Consider the following 22,381-nt stretch of genomic DNA (forward strand, 5'->3'; position numbering starts at 1 on the left):
ACACAGCTGCAGCTCATCATAATCAGCCCTACATATAAGCCTCTCCAGCACTCTCACTCATTGCCAGATTGTTCTTCAGCGTTGTGCGAGACTTTCCAGCATTCATCTCCTGTCTGATCTCCCGGTGCCGACTCTGCCTGTTCCCGACCTGCTCTCCTCGTCTGCCTCCCGGTAAACTCACCTGCCTTCTGTCCCTGATCTCGTGCTCTGCCTCAGCGTTTCTGGTATCTGACTGCTCGGCTGGTAACGACTCCTCTGCCTGGCCTCGTCTATCCTCCTGCCTGCTCCCCATCGGTGCCTCTGCCTTCGCGGACTGCTCATCTGGCTACGATGGCTACGCACCTCACCCACGTGTCGCACAGTGGCCACGCCCTTAATTATGCATAACTTCAAGCCTTAATAAAATGTAAATAGATGAGACATAAAAATTCATCCCCTGTACATGAATGAAATTAGCTAGAGACCAAAACCTTTTTCTTTTCCTTCACCAGGCCAAAAAAAACCCAAACATGTTTTTCTGCTTTAAAGTCAGGCATTTTAATAATGGGGTCTGCGAGGTTTGAGCCACTATTGGAGCCAGCCCCAAATGACCATTAAAGGAACTGCAGTTTTTGGCACTTCTGCGTTAGCGTTATTTTTCAGCTCCAGAGGTCTCGCGGTGAATACAGGGACCCAGACAGGATAAATTAGTTGTTCAAAGGTATACTGTGCATGATTGTCAGTGTTTGTAAACCCACCTGCCAGCAAAACCCAGATTTACTCTTGTTTGGCATTTTGCCTCATGATACTTGCGTCTGGCACCTCTCGTCTCCTTCTTCTCATAAAGCCCCGATATAATCTGTGCTCTGTGGGAGTACAGTCCCAGAAATGTCCTGAACACAGAAAGTAAGAAGAAAATAAGAACATCGTCACACTCTTCTAGTAGGTCATAAGTGATAGTTGAGAGGGATTACATCTGTATGAGTCCACACATTGTATAGACTGGGCTCTAGGAATCCAACGTCCGAAGGCAGAGGTTTTTACAACTTACAAAGACCAAGGTTTCAGTCATTAGACAACAGGTCTAAAGAAGCTGAAAAAGCAAGGTGCAGCTGACAACTTCAACAAACTGGTAAGGCACGTGTAGAAAAGGGCTGGTTACAGACTGCAAATATGAACAGGTGAGTAGGAAGTAGGGGACATCAGGTGACCAGGAATGGCAAGAAAGTCTGAAAGCGGAGTGAGAGAAGAGAGCATGGCCTCTGGGACAGAGAACCAGGCCAGACAGACGTTTTATCAATTCACATTTTGCAGATAAATTATCTGATGTGTTGAAACAAATCCAGTAAGCATTAGGTTTCCCTCAAAACACACTGTGCCAACTTGAGGTATTAGCAAAAAATCTCATTCATGGAAGATATGCCGCAGTTCACACTGGGAACTGACCAATCTTTTACTGTCAGTGAAAAGACATGGTTATTTTCAATGCCCACACAGTACGTCACGTTGGTAAAAGATCTAACACCATGTTCATGTTCACACTAAAGGAAACCTCAGTGGTCTCTGACCCCAAAAAGACGCTGATGTGTGCAGTTGTTTTCGAGAAACACATGAGTGTACCCACTCAGTTCCTGTTCTCAACCCAGATAGAGGACCAAGTCATATGTTATTCTGTGTCCTCAATCATTTCGGTCTGTAAGAAGATGAGGGTGAATATCTTCAGCTGCCTGTTAGCCTTTATTCTGGGCTGTAACGTCACTGCAGGTAAGAACTTTTCATCATTGATCAGTCACTCTTATTGCTGACATTTCTTTTGCTAAATTGGGATTCAATATAACTGGGTTACATCCTGAAACTCAGCTTCATTTAATGCATCAGTAATGTCAATAATAATTCATGAAGTACTGCACTATACTGTGAGGTCTTGGAGCTTGCGTCAGCAGAGTCTGGTATATTTGACTTATAAAGTAAAAATACTAACTAACAAGATCATATTCAATTTGCAATCACTTCATTTACTAAAAAGTCTCTTTCTTTTGCAGCAATAATCCATAGAGTAGTCGAGGAAAATGGCATTGTCTTCATGCCATGCCCTGATTCTGTGGAGGGTACAGTGACGTGGAGCAGAGAGAGTAATGGAAACAAAGTTACGATATTAACATGTGATGGTGAACAGGACAAAAGACACATCCATGACCCGGAGAGACGATACAGATCACTCGGGAAAAAGCTGCTCTACATTACCAGAGTTATCATCTCAGACACTGGAAGATACTTTTGTAATGATGAACCAGCTGTGGAGCTGATGGTGAACCCAGCAGGTAAAATTAAACTTCAGAGGAGCACGGCACCGCAGAAATGATCATTTGTATATCAGTTGAATTCTTACAGATTTTTTTCCTCACTTCCTCCACAGAGAACTATGTCTGATGGATAACTCAACTAAAACTGAAACTTATCTCTGCTCTCGTCAAAGCTAGACTCCATTGACATAAACAATAATTTTACCTCACTGAACCACAGGAGCTGCTGGTCTACCACTGCCTCAGTCAAGTAGTTTGTTTGTGTTGTTGTGTGACTTTGGTGTTTTAAGAGTTAATTCTGATTCACCAAAGTCACACATTAAAGTCTGGGGAAAGCAAAATCAGTGATTTCTTTCTAAATGTTATGTGAGAAAATACTTGTTGAAAATATGTGAAAAGCCTGGGAACTGTGTAGTACTGAACTGTGGTGTTAGATCTCTTAGAACTGTTTTTCATCATTTCTGTGTCCAGGATTTGTTTTAGCAGGCCTAAGATGATGCACTGTAGAAACCCTTATCATAACCCCCTCACTACTATATACTACATCACTTCAAACATTAACTTGTGCATAGCATCAGTGTTGTCTCATTCAGCTAATGTTGAGTTTCCTACATCCCATGAGCTCTCTGAGGTTCTTTCAGACTGATAAATACATAAATAAACATCTCTGTTAAAAGCTACAATCATGTAAACACAAGCAAAACAGCCGTCACTAACGTACCTTTCAGTCTTCCTGGCCGAACTGGCTACCAAGCCCGCCGCAGCTACTGCTCACTGCTGTGGGTGTGTGGTTTATGCTAATGTTAGCTGCTGGTAGCTGATGAATGAAAGGCTATGGTTTTTCAGTGGCTCTAGTTGACTGGTTCGGAATGTTAGTGTGATGCCACCATAGACTGTGTGAGCTACTGGGTTAGCAGAGACCATTAACGTGAGGCAGCTCGTTATTCAGCCCAGCCAACATGTTCCCATCCCAAGTTGTCACATATTGCTGCTTTGTCAGTGGACTTTTGCGTCTTAATATTACTCGCTAGGTAACCTTTGGCATCTGCTGTTGACGCTCAGAGATGGGATGTCAACAAAAGCACATGGTTAGGTTTTAACAAAAAATGGTTTGGCTCCACATTCATCCCATACACCACCCCTCCTGTCTTCTCTATGGGGTCCTTCCAATTCCCTATATTACATCGTTACCAACAGTGTTTCTAACTGAAGCCATCCGCAGCAAATACCCAAAGTGACCGGTGCAGTCCGGCCACATTATGAACTGATGCTGTTCGTTTGCGTATCCCACTGCTGCAGCAGGTGCCCTCCAGCCAAATGGTGGCATTTCAGAACACCATTTGTATTTGCAATTGACGGGCTCAAACAGGTTCCATCCAGACACGTTCCAAACTAATACTGCCCAGCGGCGTATCATACAGATGCGAAAGGTAGCTTCTGGTGTTGGTGTCTGATGCCAAAATCACTGACATTGCAGCAGTATTTGACAACTACAGCATAAGAACAGGCTGGCTTGGGGGTTATGTGTGCTTTAAGCTGCTGATTTAGCTGCTAACGAGAGTCTGATGCTGCACAGCAGCTAGTTCTCTGGCTCGGGGGTCCTGTATGATATTGTGCTACATTCTTAGCTCTTTACGAGAGTCCATGGCTTTGCAGCGGCCTGGCAGTGGCTCGATCTGAAGTTCAGCCCCTCAGGGGACACTCCCCCACCATGTCAGAGGAGAAAATACTGCTCACTTTTTTGGGATTTTAAAACCTAATAATATACTTTGTTGATTATTTTAATCAGGCAAATTTGGCTGAGTGGCGAATAACACATTTTCTTTGGTGTGACAAACTTATCTTACTATATCTTACTATATAATGACAAAAACTCTGTCTGTGGGCATTTTTTCTAATATTTGGTATGACTAAGTCATGTTATGGTATGCTGTACATAATCACGGAAACTGTCAGTGTGTCATTCTGTCAGTCACTCATTCTGTCTGTCCCATGTTTTTCAACTCACTGACGTGGTCAATCTACTGTATGTGAAACTGCACATAGGCATTGAGGATTGGCATAGGTAGAAGGTGACAAAGCTACCAATGGGTATGGACTAGTCTTACTATATAATGACAAAAACTCTGTGTGTGTGTGTGTGTGTGTGTGTGTGTGTGTGTGTGTGTCTATTCCACGTTTTTCTCCTCACTGACTTGGTCAATCTATGTGAAATTTAGCACAGTGGTAGAGGGTCATGGGAGGATGCGAATGAAGCAATATTACATCAATTGACCAAAGGGGGGCGCCATAGCATCCAATTGAAATTGCAAACTTTGAATGGGCATATCTCATGCCCTGTATGTTGTAGAGACATGAAACTTTGCACAGAGATGCCTCTCCTCATGAGGAACAAATTTGCCTCAAGAACCCATACTTCAGGTGATATAGATTTTCCGCCATTTTGAATTTTTTGAAAAACACTTAAAATCGATCTCTTCCTAGGAAGTTTGACTGATCTGCATGAAACTCGGTGAACATAATCTAGGGACCAATATCTAAAGTTCCCTCTTGGCAAAAGTTGGAAAACTTACTAAAACTGAGCTTCTATAAGGCAATGAATATTGCGGAGGGCGTGGCTCATCACACAAAGGTGTATAACATCTCAAGGGTTTCACCGATCACCACGCAACTTTGTAGGCATATGACCACACATAATCTGAGGGGACCCCTCCATTATTGACCCCATCAAACAAAATGGGGGCGCTAGAGAGCTAATTTCTTATCTAGGCCTAACCGCCATATCGATTTTTACTAAACTTGGTAGATATGTAGAACAGGACGCCTCAAGGTGACTGGAGAAATTTAACTCTAATTGGCAACTGGGTGGCGCTATAACAACAGAAAAATGCTTAAACATGGCTAAAATGCGACCGATCGCTGTGGCTCCCCCTGTGGCCCAATGTTTGTTTTTTTTTCTAATTTTTGGTATGACTAAGTCATGTTATGGTTTGCTGTACATAATCACGGAAACTGTCAGTGTGTCATTCTGTCAGTCACTCATTCTGTCTGTCCCACGTTTTTCTACTCACTGATGTGGTCAATCTATGTGAAACTGCACATAGGCATTGAGGATTGGCATAGGTAGAAGGTGACAAAGCTACTAGTGGGTATGGACTAGTCTTACTATATAATGACAAAAACTCTGTGTGTGTGTGTGTGTGTGTGTGTGTGTGTGTGTGTGTGTGTCTGTTCCATGTTTTTCTCCTCACTGACTTGGTCAGTCCATGTGAAATTTGGCACAGTGGTAGAGGGTCATGATCTAAATCGTTGTCAAGACTTGCCATTTTCAGTGTGCACTTTATTAGCTGAGGTTGTTGTTTCCCATAGTGAAGGGGATTTTGAGGCAACGGAAGAGGGGGTGGGGTGCCACCATAAACAGCCGGCCAGTCGCACGTCTCCATCCTGTGAGTCAGACTAGTGTTCAAGTGGTTTCAGTTGTAGATCAACCAACCACAAAAGGTGGTGTGGTCTTGTTCTATTTGCAAACATATTGTTATTTATTTATTTTTTTTAAGATATTTTTGGGCATTTTAGCCTTTAATTGACGGGACAGACAAGTGTGAAGGGGGGAGAGAGAGGGGGAATGACATGCAGGAATTGGCCACAGGCTGGAGTTGAACCTGGGCCCCTGCAGCAACAACCTTGTACATGGGGTGCCTGCTCTATCCACCAAGTCACCGATGCCCCACAAACATATTGATATTTTGTGACCGCTTGTATTATGGGATCATATATTTTGCCATATAATATATAATTTCTCTCTTTAATAACAAGATGCCACCACCAAGCGAACCTACAACAACAACAACAACAACAACAAAACAAAAAACAAAGTCACAACAAGGCATCCAGAAAGAAAAAGGACAAGAAGAGTAAAATAAAACAGATCTAAATGCGTAAAGTCATCAAACACCTCTGCTTTTTACAGTGATATTGGTGTCAGAGATCTGACGCCAAAAGCCACCTTTCACATTATTATGATACGCCACTGGTTGTCTTGACTGCAACTGTCACAGCTGTATCATATATTGCTGGATGGCGTCAGCTTGAAATGCTGGTGGTAACGACGTAATGTAAGGAGCTGGAAAGTCCCTGTAGGGCAGATGGGAGGAGTGGTGGATGGAGCTAACAAACCCCGGAGTTTCACAGCCAGATATTCGCTTCCTGTATGAATACAGAGCCAAACCATGATGTTTTTTCTAAAGCTAACCACATTAGTGACATCCAAGTGTTGGTTGCCAAATGCTTTTGTTGCCTAGATTGTATAAACAACATTAAAGGCCCTATTTCATCAAAAGATGCTTCAAAAGAGAGAGATATAAATGCAGGCAAAGGATGGAGAAAAGTGCATTGGAGGCCTAAAATGCAACCTCAAATCATGGCTGTGTAACAGAGGACAACAGGCTCCTGGCCACAGACATGCTCCCAGCCCTCCTATACAAATGTTTGTGTCTCATTGTAGCCCTGCCCCCTGTTCAGTAATCCATCCATCCTGAGAGTACAAGTTTAATGTTGTCTTCAAATTATACATGAGGTTGTATTTTCAACACGGGATGCTGAGTATACAGTGCAACACACAAATAAATAAGTTCTTTAAACTATATTAAATTGCAAATGTAAACTGCATCTTCTACCTTGTAATATTTGTTCAACTATTCCACACAGGAGGCAACAAGACACCAATGACAACCTCAGCAACAACAACACCTACAGCAGCAGCAACAACTGAAACAGGTACAGACACTACACAGACTACAATGAAGAAAGACCAAGAAACAAAAACGATTCAATGAAAGAGATTAAACAGATCTAAATGTTGAATGTTTGCTGAGTTTTCACATATAGGTCCATCAGAATTTAAAACAACTCAGTTCTAATATGTAAAAGCACTGAAATTATGAATGCACATCAACATAACCGGTGATGGATGAGGATGTGATTGTGAATGTTTCCTTGTCTTCCAGCGACTCCTTATCTGTGGCAGATGTGTGTTCGTACGGTGATTGGAATCCTCTATTTAATCATCATGATCAGCATCACTGTCACCACCTGGAGAAAAGGTGAATATAGGTTCAACTGAAACTATCTGAAAATGTTCAGCAGGTCTGCATCGTGATACACTCTCATGAAGTCATGTTGGCAACTCAAAGAGGATTCAAGTAAGAAACAAACAAAAACAAAACAACCCAAACCTTTATTCATAATATTTGGAGTGACTTGATATTGTTAACAACTATGAAGTTCACAGTGTTTGTACCTCAGCAAGATTTCAACTGAATCAAACTAACTGAAAGTGAGTTACTGACATCAGTAACTCACTTCATATCATATTATATTACATGAACTCTATATCTACAAAAATGATTTATATAAATTGCATTTTACAAAAATTGTGGGTAAAAGAGGGGAAAATGTCAGAATATCTGTTTGGTGCACATGTGCTAGGTTTATACTGATTTTGGTTCAGTTGTTTTTTGCTACTTAACCCGACAATTCAGGAATTTTAACTCCAACGTAAATGTTCTATGAACAACCACATGGTGGCAGTATGGCTGCCTTTAGAGCTGCAGCAAAAAAATGATCATTTTTTCTTTTTCTCAACTTTCTACCAGATATCACTGAAACTGAAAAAGTCGAAATATTCTGCCAGCAGAAAGATAAAGTTGGAAGTCATGTCTAATCATGTTTAACATGTCCCTAATAATTACTGTTAACATACTGATTTAAATGTTGACATGGTACGTGGTAAATATAACATTTTTCATCAACTCCACTTTTATTTTCCCTCTATTGTAGCTCAACAAATAACAGCAAGACACAACAGAAATAGAAAATGATCTCTGATCCTCCGTCATGCAGAAACAAGAGCATGGAAAATTCACCTGTCATCAGCATTCGTCCTCATTCAGTCTACGGCTGATGCCACTGATACACTGCTGATACTACTATAACCACTGTTACTACTACTTCTTCTCAGGGCTGTCACTTTTTATTACAAATGCAAACACTGCACTGACCTGAAATTGTAAACTTACAGTCCAGCAGGTGCAACAAACTATTTGAAGTAGTTGTGGTCCAGCAGACAGCTCACTGTGTCGTGTTTATTATGCTATGTGACTTACGTTGAAATTGCAAACGAATTATGTAGGCCTATTAGTTTCAATTTGATTGAACTTAAACTTTTTGAAATAGTGATAGTGCTACTATTTTTACTGTTTCTGCCGCTGCAGCACAGAGATCTAGGCCATTTTTCCTGTTTTTGGTCTGCATGGTTTCTTTTTGTAAGAAGTAAAACTGCAATGCACAACAATGTTGCATGCATTTTCTTTCCAGAACAAACTGGGCTATAAAAATATGTATATATATGTATATAAAATATGTAGGGATGTGACATTTATGTATAAATAGTTACATGACCATAAAAATGAAAAATAAAAACAGAAATTGAATCATAGATATTAATTCAAAACACACATTGAACAGTGCATTACAGGACTCTGGGCTGTAGAAGTTTGCAAAGTGAGCAAGTGAACAAAAGAAAAATCTATATCAAATCAGCATCTGGTGTGAGCACCCTTTGCCTTTAAAACAGCATCAATTCTTCCAGGTACACTTGTGCAAAGTCAGGGATTTTGTAGAATCACAGTCACGTGTATGATTAACCAATTATATCAAACAGGTGCTAATGATGATCAGTTTCATACCGTTCTTAGAACAGGAGGCTTAAAACTGGGGGAGGAACAGCCAGACTCTGCTACCAAGGTGAGGTTGTGGAAGACACCGTGACAGGACTGAGCACAGCAACAAGACACAAGGTAGTTACTGTGCATCAGCGACATTTCTCCCAGGCAAAGATGAAACAGGAAATGTTGAGGACCATAGACACAGTGGTCGGCCAAGGAAACTTAGTGCAGCAGATGAAAGACACATTATTCTCACTTTCCTTCTAAAGCAGAAGATGTCCAGCAGTGCCATCAGCTCAGAACTAGCAGAAACCACTGGGACCCAGGTACACCTATCTACTGTCCAGAGAAGTCTGGCCAGAGGTGGTCTTCATGGGAGAATTGCGGCCAAAAAGCCATACCTCTGATGTGGAAGCGGGGCCAAGCGACTCAAGTTTGCACAAGAACATAGGAACTGGGGTGCAGAAAAATGCAGCAGGTGCTCTAGACTGATGAGTCAGAATTTGAAATATTTGGCTGTTTGTTGAAGGGCTGGAGAATAATGAGTGTCTGCAGAAACAAGATCATATTTCTCCTGTTTTAGCTTCTCTGTACTGGCTCCCTGTAAAATCCAGAATTGAATTTAAAATCCTACTGTTAACTTATAAAGCTCTAAATGGTCAGGCTCCGTCATATCTTAGAGAGCTCATAGTGCCATATTATCCCACCAGAACACTGCGCTCTGAGAATGCAGGGTTACTCGTGGTCCCTAAAGTCTCCAAAAGTAGATCAGGAGCCAGAGCCTTCAGCTATCAGGCTCCTCTCCTGTGGAATCATCTTCCTTTTACGGTCCGGGAGGCAGACACTGTCTCCACATTTAAGACTAGACTTAAGACTTTCCTCTTTGATAAAGGTCAGGGCTGGCTCAGGTTTGTCCTGTACCAGCCCCTAGTTAGGCTGACTTAGGCCTAGTCTGCCGGGGGACCCCCCATAATACACCGGGCACCTTCTCTCCTTCTCTCTCTCTCTCGTGTCCTGTTACTGCATCTCGCTAACTCGGCCGTACTGCACATCACTAACTCGGCTTCTTCTCCGGAGCCTTTGTGCTCCACTGTGTCTCAGGTTAACTCGTATTGCAGCGGATAGTGTGACGTGTGTGGTTGTGCTGCTGCCGTGGTCCTGCCAGATGCCTCCTGCTGCTGCTGTTACCATTAGTCATTAGTCATACTTCTACTGTTATTATACACATATGATTATTGTCACATATGTACACTCAATATACACACATCAGATATTAATATATACTTTCAACATATTGTACCACAGTAGCCAGAACTATAATTATAATATTATTGCTTTCATTAATGTTGTTGTAAGCTACTGTCATTACTGTCTGTCCTGCATATCTGTCTCTGTCTCTCTTTCTGTCTCATTGTGTCATAGGGATTACTGTTAATTTATCATGTTGATCTCTTCTGTACGACATCTATTGCACGTCTGTCCGTCCTGGAAGAGGGATCCCTCCTCAGTTGCTCTTCCTGAGGTTTCTACCGTTTTTTTCCCCCCGTTAAAGGGTTTTTTGGGGAGTTTTTCCTTATCTGCTGTGAGGGTCCAAAGGACAGAGGGATGTTGTATGCTGTAAAGCCCTGTGAGGCAAACTGTGATTTGTGATATTGGGCTTTATAAATAAAATTGACTGACTGATTGAACAGTGAAGCATGATGTAGGTTCCTTGAAAATTTGGGGCTGCACTTCTGCAAATGGAGCTGGGGATTTGGTCAGGATTAATGGTGTCCTCAATGCTGAGAAATACAGCCATATACTAAAACATCAGGCAATACCATCAGGGAGGAGTCTGATTGGCCCCAATTTTCTGCAGCAGGACAACAACCCTAAACATACAGCCAGTGTCATTAGGAACTAGAATAATTTATATAGACACAGTGCTGTAACACACTGGTTTGTGAACTCCCATTTTTAAACCCTTAAGTTTAGTGAGGGGGTTGCCATCTTGAATTTGCAGAGTCAGACAAGACCACATTTGAATGAGAGGGTAAAGTGACCCTATAGCTGCTAGCATGGTTAGCATCGTGCACTTACAGCTAAACTGTGATAATGCTAACACTAATTTTTGCTAGTGAAAAACAGGCTTTATAGAATGAAAACAAAATGAATGGTTCAACCAAACATTGAACAAGACTCTTTTAGACAACCAAAACTTTACAATTAACATTAATGAACTGAAAACACACTGAAATAGCAACAGCTAGGGCTACGTATATAATTTGTGAAACTGGGGTTATGCAATGGTTATGTTACCATACGGACTCATTGTTGTTGTCAGACGGATATTTTACCAATTGATATTTTGCAGATAAATTGTCTGACATGTTGAAACAAATCCAGACAGCATAAGGTTTCCCTCAAAACACAGCGTGCCAACAGAAAATATATGCACAAGTCTCATTCATGGAAGACATGCTGCGCCTCACACTGGGAACTGACCTTTTTTTTTTTTTTACTGTCTGTGAAAAACACATGATTATTTTCAGTGCCCACACAGTATTTGCTTTTAGTAAAAGATTTAAGAATTCATGTTCACACTAAAGGAAACCTAAGTGGGTTCTGACCCCAAAAAGACGCTGATGTGTGCAGTTGTTTTCGAAAAACATGTGAGTGTACCCCCTCAGTTCCTGTTCTCAACCCAGATAGAGGACCAAGTCGCATGTTATTCTGTGTCCTCAATCATTTCAGTCTGTAAGAAGATGAGGGTGAATATCTTCAGCTGCCTGTTAGCCTTTATTCTGGGCTGCAACGTCACTGCAGGTAAGAACTTTTCATCATTGATCAGTCACTCTTATTGCTTACATTTCTTTTGCTAAACTGGTATTCAATATAACTGGGTTACATCCTGAAACTCAGCTTCATTTAATGCATCAGTAATGTCAATAATAATTCATAAAGTACTGCACTACTATACTGTGAGGTCTTGGAGCTTGCGTCAGCAGAGTCTGGTATATTTGAGTTATAAAGTAAAAATACAAACTAACAAGAACATATTTGATGTGCAATCACTTCATTCACTGAAAAGTCTCTTTCTTTTGCAGCAATAATCCATAGAGTAGTCGAGGAAGATGGCATCATCTTACTGGAATGTCCTGATTCTGTGGAGGGTACAGTGACGTGGAGCAGAGAGAGTAATGGAAACAAAATTGAGATATTAACATGTGATGGTGAACAGGACAAAAGACACATCCATGACCCGGAGAGACGACACAGATCATTTGGGAAAAAGCTGCTCTACATTACCAGAGTTATCATCTCAGACACTGGAAGATACTTTTGTAATGATGAACCAGCTGTGGAGCTGATGGTGAACCCAGCAGGTAAAATTAAACTTCAGAGGAGCACTTCACCACAGAAATGATCATTTGTATATCAGTTACTCACTACGTGTTTCCTTCAATTCTTAAAGAATTTTATTTTTCTCACATGCCTCCACAGAGAACGAATGATCAAAAAGAAAGAGACATTGTTGATTAATTGAAGTTAAGTCTCACACAACTGGTGCAGTATAATCCAAGTCTCATTTATCCAGACGTGTATTCACTACATCCCAAACAGACAACCTTGTCTGACGGGAAACTCATCTAAAACTGAAACTTATCTCTGCTCTCGTCAAAGCTAGACTCCATTGACAAAAACAGCAATTTTACCTCACTGAACACAGGAGCTGCTGGTCTACCACTGCCTCAGTCAGTTAGTTTGTTTGTGTTGTTGTGTGACTTTGGTGTTTTAAGAGTTAATTCTGATTCACCAAAGTCACGTATTAAAGTCTGGGGAAAGCAAAATCAGTGATTTCTTTCTAAATGTTATGTGAGAAAATACTTGTTGAAAAAAAGCCTGGGAACTGTGTAGTACTGAACTGTGGTGTTAGACCGTTGGTCTGTTTTTCATCATTTCTGTGTCCAGGATTTGTTTTAGCAGGCCTAAGATGACGCACTGTAAAAACCCTTATCATAACCCCCTCACTGCTATATACTACATCACTTCAAACATTATCTTAGAGTGCATAGCATCAGTGTTGTCTCATTCAGCTAATGTTGAGTTTCCTACATCCCATGAGCTCTCTGAGGTTCTTTCAGACTGATAAATACATAAATAAACATCTCTGTTAAAAGCTACAATCATGTAAACACAAGCAAAACAGCCGTCACTAACGTACCTTTCAGTCTTCCTGGCCGAACTGGCTACCAAGCCCGCCGCAGCTACTGCTCACTGCTGTGGGTGTGTGGTTTATGCTAATGTTAGCTGCTGGTAGCTGATGAATGAAAGGCTATGGTTTTTCAGTGGCTCTAGTTGACTGGTTCGGAATGTTAGTGTGATGCCACCATAGACTGTGTGAGCTACTGGGTTAGCAGAGAGACCATTGAGGCGAAGTGGCTTGTTCTTCGGCTTGGGCAACATGTTCTCATTCTAAGTAATTGCATATCGCCACTCTGTTAGTGGACTTATGCATCTATATATTACACGCTAGGTAACCTCCGGCGTCTGCTGTTGATGTTCGGGGATGTCAACAAAAGCGCATGGTTAGGTTTAGATAAAAACATCATGGTTTGGCTTGACATTCATACAGGAAGCGAACACCGGGGTTTGTTGGTTTTGTTGGTTTTGTTGGACCAATCCACAACCCCTCCTGCCCGCTCTATAGGGATTTTCCAGCTCCTTATATTACATTACCGGCAGCGCTTCTAACTGACACTATCCTGCGGCACATCATACACACAACCAGTGCTGTCCAGCCGTCTGGTAGCGTGTCATATTGCTGCAACAGGTACCAGCCAACCGGCATCACAAAATGACGCTGCCCAGCGACATCTCATACAGACACGAAAGGTAGCTTTTGGTGCTGGTGTCTGACGCCAAAATCACATGATGTAGCAGCTGTACTTGACGACTTCAGCATGAGAACAGGCTAGCTTGGGGGTATGTGTGTTTTGTGCTGCTGAATTAGCTGTTCTCCAGCTGGGGGGTCCTGTCTGATACTGTGCTACATTTTTAGCTCCTACCAAGAGTCCGTGGCCCCTCAGCGGACAAGCTCCCAGCGTCTTAGACGAGAAAATACTGCTCACTTTTTCAGGATTGTTAAACCTAATATTATACACTTGGCAATTTTTCTTTTTATCAGGCAAATTTGGCTGGGTGGTGAACAACATATTTTTCTTCAGTGTGACAAACCCATAACACATAATTATTTTTGCTTTACCTAAACTTTAAGTAGTCTTGCATTGCCAGATCCATCTCCACAGCGCTGTGTCAACATAAAGAAAGCTCTGGAAGCCCATGTTATCTTTCTGCTTTAGTGGAAAAAAAGCACTCTGGCTTGTTCGCATTTCTTTAAAACAATCAAAATCGTCGTGGGCACTAGGCCCAGGATTCAGCATTGGTGACCTGCAAAATAGTGTCGGAGGTGAACTTGTTTTAGTGGAACATTTGCACATGGGAAGGTGCACACAGTTAAAAGATGTGGCAAATACACTCTGACTGGACGTGTCAGAAAACAGATCAACATCAGGCAGGAGATTCCTGTGGGAAAGAATCTTGGCTTTTCGGAGATGCGTTCACAAGCTGTTCTATACGTTGTAGATTTTTACAACAACTCACAGAAACGACAAAGCAGGCATACCTTACTGCATGATGATGATGATGATGATGTCAAACTTGCCATTTGCAGCATGTACGTTATTAGCTCAGGTTGTTGTTTCTAATAATGAAGGGGATTTTGAGGCAACGGAAGAGGGGGTGGGGTGTCACCATAAACAGCCGGCCAGTCGCACGTCTACATCCTGTGAGTCAGACTAGTGTTCAAGTGGTTTCAGTTGTAGATCAACCAACCACAAAAGGTGGATGTGGCCTTGTTCTATTTGCAAACATATTGTTATTTTGTGACTGCTTGTGTTATGGGATCATATGTTTTGCCATATAATCTCTAATTTCTCTCTTTAACAACAAGATGCCACCACCAAGCGAACCTACAACAACAACAACAACAACAAAACAAAAAACAAAGTCACAACAAGGCATCCAGAAAGAAAAAGGACAAGAAGAGTAAAATAAAACAGATCTAAATGCGTAAAGTCATCAAACACCTCTGCTTTTTACAGTGATATTGGTGTCAGAGATCTGACGCCAAAAGCCACCTTTCACATTATTATGATACGCCACTGGTTGTCTTGACTGCAACTGTCACAGCTGTATCATATATTGCTGGATGGTGTCAGGTTGAAATGCTGATGGTAACGACGTAATGTAAGGAGCTGGAAAGTCCCTGTAGGGCAGATGGGAGGAGTGGTGGATGGAGCCAACAAACCCCGGAGTTTCAATTGCTAAATTGATTTAAAGTGGATTGAGCATTTCAAGACAAGAAAACAGAAAAAACCCTGAATTATACAAACAACATTAAAGGCCCTATTTCATCAAAAGATGCTTCAAAAGAGAGAGAGAGAGATAAATGCAGGCAAAGGATGAAAAAAAAGTGCATTGAAGGCCTAAAATGCAACCTCAAATCATGGCTGTGTAACAGAGCACTCCTGGCCACAGACATGCTCCCAGCCCTCCTATACAAATGTTTGTGTCTCATTGTAGCCCTGCCCCCTGTTCAGTAATCCATCCATCCTGAGAGTACAAGTTTAATGTTGTCTTCAAATTATACATGAGGTTGTATTTTCAACACGGGATGCTGAGTATACAGTGCAACACACAAATAAATAAATTCTTTAAACTATATTAAATTGCAAATGTAAACTGCATCTTCTACCTTGTAATATTTGTTTCAACTATTCCACACAGAAGGCAACAAGACACCAATGACAACCTCAGCAACAACAACACCTACAGCAGCAGCAACAACTGAAACAGGTACAGACACTACACAGACTACAATGAAGAAAGACCAAGAAACGCAGAAACAAAAACGATTCAATGAAAGAGATTAAACAGATCTAAATGTTGAATGTTTGCTGAGTTTTCACATATAGGTCCATCAGAATTTAAAACAACTCAGTTCTAATATGTAAAAGCACTGAAATAATGAATGCACATCAACATAACTGGTGATGGATGAGGGTGTGATTGTGAATGTTTCCTTGTCTTCCAGCGACTCCTTATCTGTGGCAGATGTGTGTTCGTACGGTGATTGGAATCCTCTATTTAATCATCATGATCAGCATCACTGTCACCACCTGGAGAAAAGGTGAATATAGGTTCAACTGAAACTATCTGAAAATGTTCAGCAGGTCTGCATCGTGATACACTCTCATGAAGTCATGTTGGCAACTCAAAGAGGATTCAAGTAAGAAACAAACAAAAACAAAACAACCCAAACCTTTATTCATAATATTTGGAGTGACTTGATATTGTTAACAACTATGAAGCTCACAGTGTTTGTACCTCAGCAAGATTTCAACTGAATCAAACTAATTGAAAGTGAGTTACTGACGTTTTAATGTCATGTTGCTGTATTTGAACGTATGATAAAAAAATAGGACATACACATCCCCGAAGCCCACTGGACTGGGTACTGGATCACAAAGTATCAACAGCATGAAAAAAGAAAAAAGCGATTCGCACACCAAAAGAGCTCCCGTATGCAATTTTTTATTTTGCGTGACGTTTCGAGCGTGATGCTCTTCCTCAGACTGCTAATCATTTACAATGAAGTCGCCATCTTAAATACCCATAATGCAAAGATTACAACACGTGGTACATCTCCAATAGGAGAACAATTTTGCCATATAAAATATGATATAATATAATATAATATAATATAATATAAATAAATAAATACATATATATATATATATATACATATATATATATATATATACATATATATATATATATATATACATACATACATATATACAGCGGCACGGTGGTGTGGTGGTTAGCACTCTCGCCTCACAGCAAGAGGGTTGCCGGTTCGATCCCGGGCGTCCCGGAGCCCTTCTGTGCAGAGTTTGCATGTTCTCCCCGTGTCAGCGTGGGTTCTCTCCGGGCACTCCGGCTTCCTCCCACAGTCCAAAGACATGCAGATTGGGGACTAGGTTAATTGATAACTCTAAATTGTCCGTAGGTGTGAATGTGAGCGTGAATGGTTGTTTGTCTCTATGTGTCAGCCCTGTGATAGTCTGGCGACCTGTCCAGGGTGTACCCTGCCTCTCGCCCGATGTCAGCTGGGATAGGCTCCAGCCCCCCCGCGACCCTCAAGAGGATGAAGCGGTTAGAAGATGAATGAATGAATGAATGAATATATATATACATACACATACATACACATACACATACACACATATACATACACATACACATGCCCATATACCCATAATAAAGTATTTGAACAGCACAGATTATATGTGCATATGCCATCTAAAATTATTTGGAATTCCACAATTATTATGGCAATTCATACAATTATGGCAGTTCAAACAAGATGGGCCAAAATAAAAAATAGTCATAATAAAACCTTTTTTCAGGCTGATAATTTTATTATAGTGTATTATATGTATTAACTCTATAATTACAGAAAATTCATGGGTAAAAGAGGGGAAAATATCAGAATATCTGTTTGGGGCACATGTGCTAGGTTTAAACTGATTTTGGTTCAGTTGTTTTATGCGTCTTAAAGGGGCAATAAGTGAAATTGTTTCACCGCTAGGTTCGCTGTTGTGCACTGCCTGTAGAGCAAAACAAAGTGTGTCATGAGCCACTCCTCCCTCTGCCTCTGCTCTCCAACGACCCCCCCCCCAAAAAACCTAAACAGCCAGCTTAGTTTAGCAGTTAGCAATGTCTTTCACTCACTCTCGATTCACACGAACGTACATGAACGCGCAGCCGGACCGACTTGTAAACAATGGGCTGGAGATCAACACAGAGAAAGGGTGTGTGAGGTCATGCTATACTCCAGATGAAATTAAACCTCTAGTTCTTCACATAGCAATTTTTTAATTCCTTCAATCTGGAGATGATGAATTTCGCTTATTGCTCCTTTAACTCAACAGTTCAGAAATTTTAACTTCAACGTAAATGTTCCATGAACAACCACATGGTGGCAGTATGGCTGCCTTTAGAGCTGCAGCAAAAAATGAACATTTTTTCTTTTTCTCAACTTTCTACCAGATATCACTGAAACTGAAAAAGTAGAAATATTCTGCCAGCAGAAAGATAAAGTTGGAAGTCATGTCTAATCATGTTTAACACGTCCCTAATAATTACTGTAAACTATCTGATATAACTGTTAACATTGACTGAAAAGTTGTGGAAAATAAAACATTTTTCATCATCTTCACTTTTATCTTCTCTCTTTTATAGCTCAACAAATAACAGCAAGACACAACAGAAACAGAAAATGATGTTTGATCCTCCATAATGCAGAAACAAGAGCAGTCCAAACTCACCTGTCATCAGCATTCGTCCTCATTCAGTCCAACTGTAAACTACTGTTACTGCTTCTACGGCTGATGCCACTGATACACTGCTGATACTACTATAACCACTGTTTCTACTACTTCTTCTTAGGGCTGTCACTTTTTATTACAAATGCAAACACTGCACTGACCTGAAATTGTAAACTTACAGTCTATAAGTACAACAATGTAAACTAAGCACAAAACAGTAAGGAAATTTGTGTGTTGGTAGATTATTTCTGTGTTGATCCTACAATCCAATTGCCGTAGGCAGAATCTGGACTCATTGCTGAACATAATGTTCCTCCACATGCTCAGGTTCCAGTGCACGTGTTGCTGACATCACCTCAAGCGGGCCTGACAGTGAAGGGCAGTCATGGTAGGCCTCCTTGCAGCCCTGTTAGACCAGAGATTGGCTGTGTGCAGTCTGTTCTAGATTGTCTGGGCAGAGAGCCGACGGCCATGTCGTCTTGCAAACCTTGACTGCAAATCTGTAGAAGACTGCACCATTTAAAAGGGAAATAAGCAGGCTTTCCAACAGTATATGTTTTATTGCCAAGAAGCATTGTAAAAACAAAGAAATAATCTACCAAACACAAATTTCCTTACTTTTTGTGCTGTTTATTCAAATTAGTTTATGCTGTGGTCCAGCAGACAGCTCACTGTGTCTTGTTTATCATGCTATGTGAGTTACGTTTGCAAACGAATTATGTATTAGTTTCAGTTTGTTTAAACTCAAGCTTTTTAACATAGTGATAGCTCTACTACTTTTACTGTTTCTGCCGCCACAGCACAGACTGTAGTTAAACACAGTTAAAACCTACAGAGGTCTAGGCCATTTTTCCTGTTTTTGGTCCGCATGGTTTCTTTTTGTAAGAATGCAAGTACAACTGTAATGCACAACAATGTTGTATGCATTTTTATTTTCCAGGACAAACTGGGCTATAAAAATATGTATGCTGCAGGGATGTGACATTTCTTTGACAATAGTTAAATTATATACATGCAAACATTTTAGGTAGGTGTAAGGAAATGCTGTAAAGTAAGAATGCCTTTGCTGCATGTCACTCCCTCTCTCTCTCTCTCTCTCTCTCTCCCCCCTCACGCTTGTCTGTCCTGTTAAATAAAGGCTAAAAATGCCCAAAAATGATCTTTTAAAAAAAAAAAAAATGAATGCTTTCAAAAATGTAAATTAAAAAAATATAGAAAATATATATTTAATTGTTTGTTTCATCAATGTACAAAATGCAAAGTTAGCAAGTGAACAAAAAAAAATCTAAATCAAGTCAACATCTGGTGTGACCACCTTTTGCCTTTAAAACAGCATCAATTCTTCCAGGTACACTTGCAGCAGAAGAAAGACACATTATTCTTACTTCCCTTCTAAAGCAGAAGATGTCCAGCAGTGCCATCAGCTCAGAACTAGCAGGAACCAGTGGGACCCAGGTACACTTATCTACTGTCCGGAGAAGTCTGGCCAGAAGTGGTCAACATTAAGTCTGTCTGGGATAACATGAAGAGACAGAAGGATATGAGGCAGCCTACATCCACAGAAGATCAGTGGTTAACAACCTAGCTGCCGAGTTCCTTCAAAAGCTGTGTGCAAGAACTAAAAATAAACAATTACATTTTACATTCATTCATTCATCTTCTAACTGCTTCATCCTCTTGAGGGTCGCGGGGGGGCTGGAGCCTATCCCAGCTGACTTCGGGGTGAGAGGCAGGGTACACCCTGGACAGGTCACCAGACTATCGCAGGGCTGACACATAGAGACAAACAACCATTCACGCTCACATTCACACCTACGGACAATTTAGAGTTATCAATTAACCTAGTCCCCAATCTGCATGTCTTTGGACTGTGGGAGGAAGCCGGAGTGCCCGGAGAGAACCCACGCTGACACGGGGAGAACATGCAAACTCCGCACAGAAGGGCTCCCACGCCTGGGATCGAACCGACAACCCTCTTGCTGTGAGGCGAGAGTGCTAACCACCATACTACCGTGCCGGCCACATTTTATATTTCTGAATGCAAAAAACAAAAAGTACAAAAAATAAAATGAAAGCTTCCTCCGCCTTGTATTTAACTGTTTTTCTTGTAAATGCATTTGCCCTTTATTTTATTTAAAAAACATATATATGTACAGATTTTTCTTTTCACAAGAACTGAATGTTTGATCTATTTTTAAAAGATATGATGCTTCAAAACTCCAGATGTTCTTATTTCCTTTGAAGTGTTGCGCAGCCACAAACGAATGCCACAAAGACATGACTTCCATGATACCAACGTCTCTGCCCAAAACTTCCCAGTGTGGGTGTTTTTGAAGAAATGATTAGTCACAGACAGATCATTTCTTCACACAGTATGTGTAACCAGAGTCAAGTGAGAGGATGATAAAAAGTTTAGTTTCCGTGTAGCCATTACAGAGAGGTCCAGGCTTAGCCTAGCTTACAACAAAGACTGCAAGCAGAGGGAAACTGCTAGCCTATTTCCATTAAAGAGGAAAAATACATCTTTGATTAAAACAACAACCACTACTAGTGCTATGTACTAGCCTACATTTAACGCCACATATTAAGTCATAGTGAGTCACATTTCCTGATATCTTGTTGGATCTGATGCGAGCAAGACAGTCATTCAGTTTATTATCCAGCGCCTCTTTGTTGGCCAGCAGGATGTTCAGCATAAAAGAGCTGTGTGGTCAGGGTAATAGCTGTTTCATTCCTTCACGTTGTCACAGTGCCTCTTCCGATGTAGATATGTGGATATGGATGCAGAGATGGTCTTGCTTGTCTGTGTGCTCGGGGTCATGGCTGGTGCCCATCTTCACCTTTTTCCACCATGTTTACTCTGATGTTTACTTCAAGTCCCTAATGGCCACTTGAGGCTGGCTCAAAAACAGCAGAATATTTACAGCCTGATACAAAAAACAATTTTGGTCTTTAAAGCTAATGTCAACATTCATGACAACCGAACAGGGAGTGAATTTTTACATAACTCACCAGTACATTTTATTAAGGCTTAAAGTTATGTACAATTAAAGGCAGGCCATTTTGAGTGACATGATGTCAGCTGATTGTATCCTAGGGCACCGCACATTGAATGACGGCCCAATATTGACCACCGCCTGACTGTCAGCTTTTTCTTCTTCTTCTTCATCTTCTTCTTCTTCTTATTGTATCAGAATGTGTTGTAATTAAAGGAACAATATTTTATTTATTATGCTTGACCTTTGACCACCAAAATGTAATCACTTCATTGCTGAGTCCAAGTGGACATTTGTGTCAGATTTGAAGCAATTACCTCTAGGTGTTCTTGAGATACCACGTTCACAGGAATGGGATGCATTTATGTATAACCTGAAAGCATAATGCCTCCGGCCACAACTATCACAGGCATGGAGGCATAAAAATTGGGATAAAATAACTATACAGGTTGTTCTCACAATTTTTATCGTAAAAGCAATGCAAATTCGTATTCGTGCAATTCGTATTTTGAAAGGCTGCGATCACATAAGCAATGCACGGACGGCAGCAAACAAGGAAGCAGTCCTGAGTGCTTGTCAGGAGGCAAGTTGGAGTGGTGAATGGGTCACAAAAAACTAGATTGTCACCCGGGACTTTCCCCTCGAGTCGCATGTTCAGATCCACATGAACTTTGAGTCATTTTAAGGTACGTCCTCACCATGTTTCTTTTCCTAAACCTAACCTCAGTAACTTTACTTGCCTAAACTTAAACCTAAACATTATGTTAATTATATAACTATACGTTAAGGACATAACGTCATTTGTGGGGCACAAATTCGCAGGATATCATACAATCTGTTCTATGAGAATGTGCTGACCTATAGGGCAAAGACATGGTAATAGGCCACATGGCAGAGCTATGGCTGGATCAAATCACTTGACACTTAATTTAACTTTGTACCAG

General features: G+C 41.0%; 2 protein-coding genes across 4 annotated transcripts in view; both read left to right on the forward strand.

Annotated features, from left to right (window-relative positions):
* Positions 1 to 22,381, forward strand: part of LOC125904202 (uncharacterized) — a 49,594-nt gene that overhangs the window by 11,071 nt on the left and 16,142 nt on the right. The window lies entirely within an intron of this gene.
* Positions 1,590 to 20,472, forward strand: LOC125904209 (uncharacterized). Of its 3 annotated transcripts, XM_049601465.1 has the most exons (10): positions 1,590 to 1,743; positions 2,022 to 2,300; positions 6,990 to 7,058; positions 7,289 to 7,483; positions 8,121 to 9,485; positions 11,741 to 11,812; positions 12,094 to 12,372; positions 15,836 to 15,904; positions 16,143 to 16,238; positions 18,356 to 20,472. In XM_049601465.1, exons 5-10 carry the CDS (start codon positions 9,380 to 9,382, stop codon positions 18,394 to 18,396), a joined length of 663 nt encoding a protein of 220 aa, XP_049457422.1. In that variant the 5' UTR covers positions 1,590 to 1,743; positions 2,022 to 2,300; positions 6,990 to 7,058; positions 7,289 to 7,483; positions 8,121 to 9,379; the 3' UTR covers positions 18,397 to 20,472. The 3 variants fall into 3 exon arrangements, 1 of the variants encoding a protein (XP_049457422.1); XR_007451402.1 differs by lacking the exons at positions 11,741 to 11,812; positions 12,094 to 12,372; positions 15,836 to 15,904; positions 16,143 to 16,238; positions 18,356 to 20,472 and having other exon boundaries at positions 7,289 to 7,384; positions 8,121 to 9,139; positions 9,277 to 10,702; XR_007451401.1 differs by lacking the exons at positions 11,741 to 11,812; positions 12,094 to 12,372; positions 15,836 to 15,904; positions 16,143 to 16,238; positions 18,356 to 20,472 and having other exon boundaries at positions 7,289 to 7,384; positions 8,121 to 9,139; positions 9,280 to 10,702.

The sequence above is a fragment of the Epinephelus fuscoguttatus genome, linkage group LG17 (genome assembly GCF_011397635.1).
Source record: "Epinephelus fuscoguttatus linkage group LG17, E.fuscoguttatus.final_Chr_v1".
NCBI classification, from domain to species: Eukaryota; Metazoa; Chordata; class Actinopteri; order Perciformes; family Serranidae; genus Epinephelus; species Epinephelus fuscoguttatus.